The following is an 11,375-nucleotide window of genomic DNA, read 5'->3' as shown; positions in this document are numbered from 1 at the left end:
ACGTTGTAAATTCCAAGATGCAGCCACTACCACTTAGGTCTTCATTTCTGTGGTATGTGTTTTAGACCAATTTAGGCACACAACAAAGGCCACGTGTGAAGGAACGCCAACCCCCACCCAGCAGTTCTGAGTGAGCGGCCCGAATTCTGTCCAATTAGTTCTCTGACTAAGAGAATGCCATGCCTCTTGCACTGTGTGGGGGCGCGGGAGTTGCTCCTTCTCCTTCAGTTCGCTTGGGCACATCTGGTACTGGCTCCGTAGAAGGTGAGCATTGTAGCCACCAGCTGTGGAAGATCAAAGTCGTGCTTCCAGCCCCAATCCATTCGGGCATTGCTGTCATCTAGTTTCATGGGCCAGCTCTCAGCTATGGCAAGACACAGGAAAGAACACTGGGTTATCCAGGCTCTGTATTTGGGTTTTATATGAAGTCACAGAAAAGAAAATCTCATCTCTGAGAGAACTGGGGTGGGGGAGGGGGAGGCAGACCAGACTTTTCTAAAGATTGACAGCAATCTAAGCCTTAGTTCTGGGTCACTAAAATGGGACAGAGCTAAACAGACAGTCCTCAGAAAAACCACAGACTTCTGCTAGTTCAGCAGGCTCCCCAAGGCCCCGTCTGCTGGCTCAACAGGCTCCCCCCACCCAGTCCTGATAACTAAAGGTAGCTTTCCCTACCCTGCTGCAGGAAGATCCCTAACCACTAGGACCTCCCACCAAATAGTCCCCAGACTGATCTTTCCTCCACCAATCAGCCCCAGATTAATCCCTCCTCACTGGAATTCCCCTAACTCTGCTTAAAAGGAGCCTGTGACCGTCTTTGGGGGTCGCCAAGTGTCACCCCAATGTTGGAATTAATAAGGCACTCTTGTTATTGCATACATGGGCTGTTGGTCTTCTTTGGGGGCTTCGCTCCGACCCTAAGAGTCCCTGACTGGAAAAGACCTAGTACATGCAGGGCTACCTCTTCAGAAGACATTGGGTACCTGCACTGGGGTTTTCATACTATTAAAACCTCACATGGCTTTGTAAGGGAACATTCTTATATCCAGAAGGGTGTTCCAGGCCATGGATAACAATAACACCATACGAAGGCCCAAGCCTGTTTGTACACTGCCTTGATTTCATCTGTTCCTCCCGGCTTCATTAAATTGTGCAAAGGTGATGTGGTGCCGGACTATTTCCTGAGCTGGAACCTTTCTCCCGAAGACCCGTTTCCCACACGGAAGCATCTGTGAACGGACTACCGCGATCCTCAGTCTTAAAGCCTCCTCACTTGAGAGGCGTGGGAATTTTCAAATCCATTTGCAAACTAGAGCGGGCTGGCGTGGGGGCCTACCTATGGCCTGCCGGAGGGGATCCACACAGTAGGTGATCTGGAAGTCGGGTACGTGCTTAAGGATGGCCTGTGCCAGCTCCTCGGGGGTGAAGCTCATGGCGCTGATGTTGTAGGTCCTCATGGAGAGGCGCTCTGCAGGGGCCTCCATGACTTCCAGGGTGGCCCTGAGGCAGTCGCTGATGTACATCATGGGGAGCCTGGTGCTGGCCTTGAGGTTGCACTCAAATGTGCCTTTCTTTACTGCATCGTGGAAAATCTGGACTGCGTAGTCTGAAAGAGAACCCCATCCGTGGCAGCCGGAGGGAGGAGGCTCAGGTCTGAGTTGCCAGTGCTCTTAATTCAGAAACTCTTTAGACTATTAAAAATGGAAGACTCCCCCAAAAGATAGGAATAGTATGGGCTATATCAAGATTTACTGTTATACACAGGTAACAAAAGAATTTTTTTGTAACTATATTTTGGGAGCCAGTGAGATTAAAAAAACACCCTCTACTTTCCAATTTCTCTTTTTTTTTTTTTTTTAAATATTTATTTATTTATTATGTATACAATATTCTCTCTGCATGTATGCCTGCATGCCAGAAGAGGGCACCAGACCTCATTACAGATGGTTGTGAGCCACCATGTGGTTGCTGGGAATTGAACTCAGGACCTTTGGAGGAGCAGGCAATGCTCTTAACCGCTGAGCCATCTCTCCAGCCCCCTCCAATTTCTCTTAAATACAGGGAAACTAAGGCAGCCAGTTTACGGACTAAGCAGGGTCTCGCCAAAACAAGAGAATTTAAGGGTGAAGGAGGCTGGGGACTGCACTTACCAGTTGTTCCTCCTCCAGGCTGGGATTCTGCAGAAATGATTCCAGGATATCTCAGGCACCGGAAATCTAACCCATACCGGTAATAATAGTACTAAGAAAAAGAAAGAGCTCGCTAAAAAAACATAATAATAATCCTGTAGTTCAGATAAAACAAAGAAATTGTGTTTTCCCTAAAATACCCCATGCAGTTAAATTAAAATGTTCTTCAGAAGAATAAACATCTAGGACCTGCAGGATGGCTCAGTGGCGAAAGGCACTTGCCACACAGCCTGGTGACTTGAGCTGGCTCCTCAGACCCAACATAAAGGTGGAAAGAGAAAGTCCACAGTTGTCCTCCGACCCTGACACACGTGCTGTGTGGTACATTCATGTGTGCATATACACGCAACATGCACACAAACTGTTTACAAGAAAGGAAGTGGAATTTTCAGAATTTCCAAGTTTTTCACTTTAATAACACTCAATGATTTATCTTCTGAGAATCACCATCTTGATGCAATGATCAAGATGATATCAAATGATAGAGCAGTCTGCAGGAGGCACTCCTGCTCCCTGCGTGCCCTGAGTGCAGCAAGCTTGTTCCCCTGAAGAGAAATTTGACATCTAGTAGCTGAAGGGCCAGACACTGACCACAGTTTGCTACAAAACAGAGTAAAAGCATGGTTGAAATTTTCCACAGGAGGAAGTTTTGGGGCTAGGGAGATGACTCAGTGCTTCTGGCAAGGTTACGAGGAGCTGAGTTAGAGTCTGTAGAACCCGTATAAGAAAACAGGACACAGCATGTGCCTGTAATCTAGCACTGAGGAAACTGAGAAGACTCAATGTCCACAGGCCTGGCCTGCGCATTCCAGGTTCTAGTAAGAGACCTTGTCTCAAAATTTAAGATGGAGAGGAACTGAGGGAGACGCTTAACCTCTGTCCTCCACACATAGGAAGACACACACTTGATCCCCACATGTATTCTCTCCTTCCCCATGCCCTCCCCACCCCCATGTCTCCGTCGCTCTCTCTTGCAGAAAAGATTTTGACACTCCCACCAGTAATTACAGTTGAGAGCCTTGCAAACAAGTCGGGCAACACGCACAGGTGGGAGGGGTTTCAAGGCCAGGAGTGCCGTGGCTGTGCGCAAGCAGAAACCTATAGCTAAATTCTTAAGTGCCTACAAGGGAGAAAAGGCCTACCACTTGACCAATAATACACCAGCTAAATAATCGTCGCCAGGGTGTAATCGTTTCCCCCAAAATAAAACAGGAAGTGTCTGAGGCAAAAAAAAAAAAAAAAAAAAAAAAAAAAAATGGGGCCAGACACATAGACTCATCTAGCCCTGAGCACTTAGCAATCTTGCCAAGAAATGCTTACTTCTCCCATGAGCTCCGCGTGGACCTTGGATACCCCATAGATGGTCCTGGGCCTTTGAATGCAGAGATCGGGTGCAGGGTTCCGAGGAGAGGTAGCTCCAAAAGCTCCAATCGTGCTGGGCACAAACAATCTCATATTGAATTCGGCTGCAACGTCTAGAATGTTATGCAGTCCTGAAATGAAGGGATGCTTATGACAATCTGCAACGGAGACGCACTGCCAAGAGCAGGACAAAGTGGCCCCCTTCAGCTAGAGCCAGCTGCTCACCAGTTATATTCACATCTCTGGCCAAGGCCACGTTTGCTTCTCCGACAGCGCTGAGCAGCGCGCTGTAGTGAATGAGCCAATTAATCCGGTGGTTCACCATGATCTCACGGAGTTTCTTGTAATCCAGGATATCGGCATAAATGAACGGGCCTGTCAACGCAGAGCGAGAAGGGCTGCAGTGAAGCTAAGTGGATTCCCTGGCCCCTGCCACTGACTTGAAAAATCTCCTTCTCATCCTCTCTCGCCCTCCCTCCCCAACCTTCCTTACGGAAAGCACAACCTGGCTCTGTAGCCTAGGTTGGACTGGAACCATGTGATTCTTCTGCCCTAGCCTCCTGAGCACTGGCTTAACAGCCATGCTCCAGCTTCTGTGTCTGGTTATTTATGTATATCTCGTGTGTGTGTGTGTGTGTGTGTGTGTGTGTAAATCTAGGTACCCAGCATCCAGGCCAGAAGAGGGAGCTGAAATTTTGAGGGGTGGTGCTTGTGAGTGCAGGTCCCTGTGGAGCCCAGAAGATGGTCTTGGATCCCCTAGAGCTGGAGTTACAGGTGCTTGGGAGCCACCTGATGTGGGTGCTGGGAACCAAACTTGGATCCTCTGAAAGCGCTCTCAACACGAAGCCTTTTCCCTTCTCCATATTCGTCAAGCTCTTTTTCCTCATCAGACTTTTTGTTTGAGGGCTCTTTAAGTCAGTCAGATAACCAAAAACTCAAAAGACCGGAATCAAAGCTTTTAGTCCAAAGACATTATTGAAAGTAATATTCAAATACCTTATTCCAGAACTTCAAGCTCCACGGAGCACTTCTGTTCCTTGTCATTTGAGTGGAGCAGCATTGCAAGCACATTTTTAAGCCCAGGACTGTGCCCAAATCCCTCTTTGAGTCACACATGGACTCCATTGAGCTGCCTCTGTGGCTGCATTTTGAAAACGGAAACATCAAGGACTATCCATATCTTACCACTATGGAAGACATGAGCAGGGGGCTTCTTTATGTCTGATAAGATCACGTTGTCTTTCCCAAATCGTCTCCTGTAGGAAAAGAAAGCCCCCCCACATCCCCCACAATGAGTCGGCAACATCAGGAATACAAGTCTTAGGTAACTGGTTATTTCTAATAGGCCCTGCAGTTGCGGGGCCTTCTCCAGTCACCTTTCTCGTCGGCATTGTCACATACCCCTCAGCTTTGCCTCCCTAAGCTCAGCCCTCATTTTCTCTCCACAGCCTGGTTCTCTCCTTCTGCCCTTCCCCTACTGCACTGGTCACCAGTGCTATCTCCAGATCCTTGGCACTTCCTCTTCTCCCTCATTTTTTTACCCTACTAACTTCAGCCCCAGACAATACCCTTCCAGCTCCTATCAGCACGGGCCCCTGCCCTCTGTTCCCAAATAGAAAGGTAAGTGATTCATTTGGGGTGATGAGTCTCACTGCATCCAAGTTAGGACTGAGAGCCAAGAGCTGGTGTCATGACCAAATTTGTATTTTAACTAGATATTTAGATGTGACATCTTAGAAGCAGAAAGAGGCCAGAGGCAAGAGAACAAATGGCTAATGCTGACAGAGACCACTGTGCACCCTTAAGAACTTGATTTTTAAAGCTCTTACCTCAAAAGGCCAGCAAGTCCTACTCCCAGCTGGCCAAGACCCCCTAGGTGAAGAAGAAAACAAGATGAGACCTGAGTGCAAATCTATTCTCCGAGTTTAACAGTGGGCTAAAAGTCCTCCAGTCGTGGTGGGCTAAAGCCCGGGACCGAGCTGATGCGATCACTGAAGGCTACTCTCAGCAGCACAGCGGTGCTCTCAGAACATAGGATAGTCACTGCCCAGCACGGACAGGCACCAATGCATGTGAGGGTTTGAGGTAGCCCTTTGTGGCAAGGGGTGCCCAAGAGGAGAAAAGCAAGGACACAAGCAGAAAAATAACACTTATGCTGAGCCCAAAGAGAGGAGAGCAAGGAGCCATTTGACAAAGCGATGGGACAAGCTGGTATGGTAATACACACCTTTAATCCCAGCACTTGGGAGGCAGAGGTAGGTGGATCTTTTGAGTTCGAGGCCAGCCTGGGACACAGCCAGAGCTACGTAGTAGAGAGACCCTACCTTAAAACAGAGCAGACAAACAATAGAACAGAACCAAAGAGGAGCCACTAAGAAAGAAATGATACTACCTTCCTAACCAGCTTAGGCTGGGGAACCTGGTCAAGGAAAGATGTGCCGAGGAGAAAGATGGGTTCTAGAACTCCCACCCTTCCTATCCACTCAGTTTCGTTGCCATGACCTAATACCCATAATGTGGAAGGAACTCAAGTTCCAGGATAGCTATTTGGCCCCGTGTTGGGGAATGTTATGTTAAAGTGTGCTGCTTTTGTTTATGCTTCATTTGTTTAACTCTGTGAAGCTGTGATTCTTTGCCTGTCTAAACCACCTGACACCCATCACACACTGTTACTGAGCTCGGTATACTGGAAATAAGATGGGATGTGAGCACTGCCCGAGCTTCTTGTCGCTGTTGAGCTTATCACCAGCAGCTCCACTCACTGATCCACCTTCTCCAGAATGTGCAGTGCCTGGCCCCACCCACTTCACTGTGCATTCCACGTTCCTAATAAAGAGCTGAACGGCCAATAGTGAGGTAGAGAGGATAAATAGAAGGAGAAACAAGGAAAAGAAAGAACTTGAGAACAAGGAGAGGAGGACATCAGGGACAGCCACCCAGTTACACATCAAGCCACAGAGAAAGCAGTGAAGAAAGATGTACAGAAATAGAGAAAGATAAAAGCCCAGAGGCAAAAGGGAGTCAAGATAATTTAAGTTAAGAGAAGCTGGCAAGAAACAAGTCAAGCTAAGGCCAGGCATTCATAACTAAGAATAAGCGTCTGTGTGCAATTTATTTGGGAGCTTTGTGGTGGGCCCCTCAAAAGACCAAAAGAGTAAACCGTCATACAACAGCCCTGCATCCCTAGGTCCCTTCAGAAAACAAGGTTTTGTTAGAGAAAGGAAACATAGGTAATGGTTATGAATAAGACGGAAGATGTCAGCCAGAACCACGCCATCTTGTAATGGTCCTCCATTTTACTTGGACTGCTAATTTCTGAAACTAGGAGACTAGGCATTCGATAGACTCCTGGGTCAGCAGGCAAACAGGGAGAGAGGCCATTGCTAGGTAACAAAGATGGGGAAGTTCCAAGAAGGCTGGCTTCTTCCTTGCCCTCATAACCTCAGACAAAAGCCTGACAGCTTAAAATAAAAGCCCTGTGGGTTTCTTCCACCAGCAGGGCCCCTGAAGATGGACGGGCTCAACAAATTCAAGGCTGGATCAGAATACATCACACAGCAGTTGTGGACCAATCAGCCTGCCTATCTTCAAACTGATCAATCCTAAATTAGAGAAGGAAAACTTCTCACAGCCTTTAAAATCCCCAGCCCTCCAGAAGAGATCAGATGTTCAACTTCCTCAGTTCCTCTTCTGCCCACATCTCCCTCACCCTGACTTTGCAAAGAGTTTTATCCTCTGTGTGCCCTCTGTGTGTTTCCTCGCCCAAGAAAAAGCCTTTCTGCAACTGCCGGTTCTGTCTGCTAACTTCAGTCTGCTGTTTGCGATGTCTCCGCTGCTACCTGGCAAGCTCGAGCATCTCCCTGCCTTTTAATTCTTTAATGGCAGAGAAAACGAACCCCATCCAGACCCTTACACGGTAACAAGACTACAATAATTTGGTTTCCAGAATTAAAGTCACTTGTTTTTCTGGATTTCTGCTCCCCTCACCCTCATGCTAATTAAAAGACCTGGATGGCAGGTGTGTACTTCAGGCCGCTTAACCACATGACATAGACCCATTCCACCCTCTGAAACCACTCTGCCACTTGTGCCAGAACTTTCCTCAGAGCCCCTGCTATTCCTTCTCTCTTTGCCAACAGCATGAATAATCTTCTAATAAATACTTTACCTCCAAAGAACAATTTCTTTGAACCCAAACCCAAAACTTCTCAAAAAAGGCTGTGTCTAATCAGAAAAAGGTTGCCACCCCAATAAAAAGCTATTTGTGATGGCATGCCTCACCCAGAGACCCCTTTCTACAGGGCAACGACTAGACCCAGTTCTGATGGTCCCCTAGAAGCCTGTTCTGATGGTACAGCACATTGCAAGAAGCAGCTCAGAGACAACGAGGCTCATGCCACTAATGAGGAGGGGACAGACCAACCTGTGATGAAGACCCGAGGAGGCTCTGCTTCAGAGAACGAGGTGGAGTGGAAGCTGTCATCTGCTGGGATTCGACAAGGGGAGCTGCCTAGAAACCGCAAGGGCAAGACAAGCTTCCAGTGGCTGGAGGCCTTGCTCTGTGCTGTCCCACTGACCACGCGTTTCAGCATCCCGAGGACCAGCATCTGCCCTGCTGATAGCCTTGGGGAAAGGAAGGACAAGAGTCCATTACCAACCATCCATCAGCCCCCCGGAAAAAGCTGCTCTCCTGAAATCACATCCCAGCTGCCAGTTCGCGAGCAATTCAGGAATGCGCAAGACTGAACCTCTGACTTGTCCATAGGAAGCCAGGAAAGTGCCTACTTGGAGTCAGGCCCAGGGACAGAGGGATAAATGTTCACACAAAGCCTAACCTGGGATAATGCTGAAGCTAAACTAGATGCCAAGCTACACTGGGGGTTAATGCACAACCAACAAGCACCAAACAACAACAACAACAACAAAAAACCCAAACCAAAAACTGGCCACCAGATGGTGGGAGCTTACTACATGCTACCAACCTGTGCACAAACCATCTGAGGGGAGAAGCAGGTCCTAGACTAAATAGCCAAGCACTGGCCACCTGTGCTAACACTTCAGGTGTTATCTCTGGAATGACCCCAGGCTGGGAAAGCAGATGGTGGGGGGGGGTGGGGGGGCTGGCAATATTTAGTAAGCTGTGAGCAGCCTCTGTTTGACTCCCACATCCTTTGAGTGGCTCATTTAGAGAAAACTCTGTTCTCAGTGCTTCCACGACCCCAAATGTGCATTAACCTCCCTCCTCCTTGTCCTCGCCTCCACTACCAGCTGACAGTGGATGCTTGCCTTGTCTAGGAAGTTAAGAGATTGGGACACACACCTGTGTCTGCACTGTGCCCTGAAAATCACCCTCCCCCCCAGAAAAAAATGAGTCACACCCATACAGACAACTGAATTTGGAATCGTGGAGAGTTGGGGTGTTACAGAACCAAAGACCAATTTAAATCTATCTTAAATCATAAGTGTAACACAATTAATAAAAACCCGGAGATGGATATTGGGCTTCAACTTGAAGGTCAGAAAAGCAAAGCAGCCAGCCACTGACTCTTACCTCTGCCTCAGTATGAAATGGTGATCCTGTCTCCAGGAATCTCAGAATGAGACTGAGAGCTGTCTCCTCCCGTTTTATATTCCTCTCTAGGGCTGGGATTAAAGGCATGCACCACTACCTCCTGGTTTCTTTAGCAAACTAGTGTGGCTACTGGGATTGTAGGGATGTGTCACAATTGCCTGGTCTATAAGGCTGACCAGGGAGGGGCTGTTTTACTCTCTGATCTTGAGGCAAGCTTTATTTATTAAAATACAAATGAAATATCACTACACATAAATCTCTGTAATAGTCACCTTTTATCCTCCACTGTGTCTAACCTAACATGATTTATCAGGTAAATCCTTTTAGAATATACTAGTTTAGCAGACTCTCACCAATCCTAAAGCTAAGGCTGTCATCAGTATCCAAAACAGCAAATATGTCTCTGCTTTGTGGTAAACCACCTACCCGATGTTGCCACCAGTGGGTTTAAAAAGTGCCTGGAGCCAGGTGATGGTGGCGCACACCTTTAATCCCAGCACTCGGGAAGCAGAGGCAGGCGGATCTCAGTGAGTTCGAGGTCAGTCTAGCCTGGTCTAAAAGAGCTAGTTCCAGGACAGGCTTCAAAGCTGCAGAGAAACCCTGCCTTGGAAAACAAAACAAAACAAAACAAAAAAAGTGCCTTAATTTAGGACATTTTGTTCTGTAATGAGTGAAATTGTTTTTCTCCAAATGTGAGTGCCTTTGACCCAAGAACACAGGTTGAGATACATCAAATTACGTTTCATGAGTGTGTGCAGTAAAAGGATACTAGCTTGAGAAAGCATTTCACATAAGTCATGGGGGGCGGGATAGTATGAAAAGTTAAGGCGATTAGAATTCTGGTGGCTGCTGGTGGGGCAGAGGGGATCCTTCATTCCAGGCCACTCATAAATGAGCCTGGAAGACAGCCTTCCTGTCATGGGCACGCTGCTCCAGGTTATCAAGAGGTAACCAGTGTTGGCCATGTTACAGGGAATGTCTGAGACTTCCTCAACCACCTCCAGAGGAATGTTGAAAACAAAATCCTCACCTGCAGCCAAGACCAGGTAAGAACTCACTTCTTTTGAGTCACTTTATCAAAAGGAGATGGAAGAAGCCCTGAGACCACTGGATTCCCCAGGATGCTGAAACTCAAGGACAAATTGCAATTCTCAGAAGCAAAAGAATGAATTGCCACAGTTAGAAGGGTCAAGAAAGAGCAAACTCCGGGACACAGAAGGTCCCATCATTCCCCACCAGGAAGATATCAGAAGGCACCCTGTGGGTTCTTAGCTAAAAGGCCAAGTATTTTACCCTAGCACTGTGGGCAGCATGGACCTGTGCTGGCTCTTCCTAATCCACTAAAAGCCCACATTGGTCATCCCTTCATGCCACAGGCTGGCAGGACTATCCTGCTCTGGGATGTTTGTGCCTGCTGCCCTGCCCTCCACCTGGAGGATCTATTAGGGGACAGCTTTAACACACCAGTCAGAGACATCAGTCAGAGTAACAGAAACTTCTACCCACACAACCACTTTTCCAAGTAAAGACTACTGTCTTATTCTACTGTCTTATTACTGCCTGGTCCATCTTGACAGAGCCACATGCTGCATAAAGCCATTTGGCTCCACAGTAGGCCACACAGACAATGGCAACTCCGTAAGAGAATACAGCGAAGGGATGTTGTAACCAGTTGGTGAATGATAAAATTACCTGCTGATGCATGCCTCACATGTCTCTGCTGTTATGTAAGCATGACTAGACTCAAGGCAGCAGCCCTTGAAATGCCCAGTTTCAAGATTCCTTTATTTTATGTTATTTTATTTTGAGACAGTGTCTCACTGTGCAGCCCTGTTGGGCCTGAAAGTCATAGAAATCTGTCAGCCTCCCAAGTGTTGGGATTAAAGGTGTGTGCAACCACACCCGACCTCCTTTACATTCTTAAAAACCATGGACTGAAAGCTGGGTGTGGTGGCCTACGCCATTAATCCCAGCACTCTTAGAGGCAGAGGCAAGCGGACCTATTTGTTCAAGGCCAGCCTGGTCTACAAAGCAAGTTTCATGAGAAGTTTCTGAATGGCCAGAAAAGATCCCATTTCTGTGCTGGGCCCTTTTGGGACTTTGAACTACACCCCCAGCCACCAAGATAAGCTGAAGGCTGCAGGACCCCTCTCTAGGGGAAGTATTAGCTAATAGAGAAACCTAAATTACACAAAGTTACTGACTGCAACCCATTCCCCCACCCGTAGTCATACAGAGAATGTTGACCACCC

The 11,375-nt window shown here is 47.6% G+C and overlaps 1 protein-coding gene across 1 annotated transcript; it reads right to left on the bottom strand.

Moving 5' to 3' along the window:
• Positions 1-224: 224 nt before the first annotated feature.
• Positions 225-8,158, bottom strand: LOC119800518 (L-threonine 3-dehydrogenase, mitochondrial). The gene is made up of 8 exons (XM_038310714.1): positions 7,975-8,158; positions 5,381-5,423; positions 4,737-4,807; positions 3,777-3,926; positions 3,510-3,682; positions 2,151-2,241; positions 1,337-1,606; positions 225-364 (listed from the first exon to the last, which is right to left on the bottom strand). Exons 1-8 carry the CDS (start codon positions 8,156-8,158, stop codon positions 225-227), a joined length of 1,122 nt encoding a protein of 373 aa, XP_038166642.1.
• Positions 8,159-11,375: the final 3,217 nt, after the last annotated feature.

Source organism: Arvicola amphibius, chromosome 13 (genome assembly GCF_903992535.2).
Source record: "Arvicola amphibius chromosome 13, mArvAmp1.2, whole genome shotgun sequence".
NCBI lineage: Eukaryota > Metazoa > Chordata > Mammalia > Rodentia > Cricetidae > Arvicola > Arvicola amphibius.
This window is presented reverse-complemented; position numbering and strand designations above follow the sequence as displayed.

Excerpts from the sequence above, each read along its gene's own strand:
- LOC119800518 (XM_038310714.1), bottom strand. The coding sequence starts at position 8,158 with ATGCTGGTCCTCGGGATGCTGAAACGCGTGGTCAGTGGGACAGCACAG. Across the intron at positions 3,683-3,776 it reads CAGAGATGTGAATATAACTG|GACTGCATAACATTCTAGAC; the intron begins GTGAGCAGCTGG and ends CCTTCATTTCAG. Across the intron at positions 2,242-3,509 it reads ACGCGGAGCTCATGGGAGAA|TACTATTATTACCGGTATGG; the intron begins GTAAGCATTTCT and ends TCTTTTTCTTAG.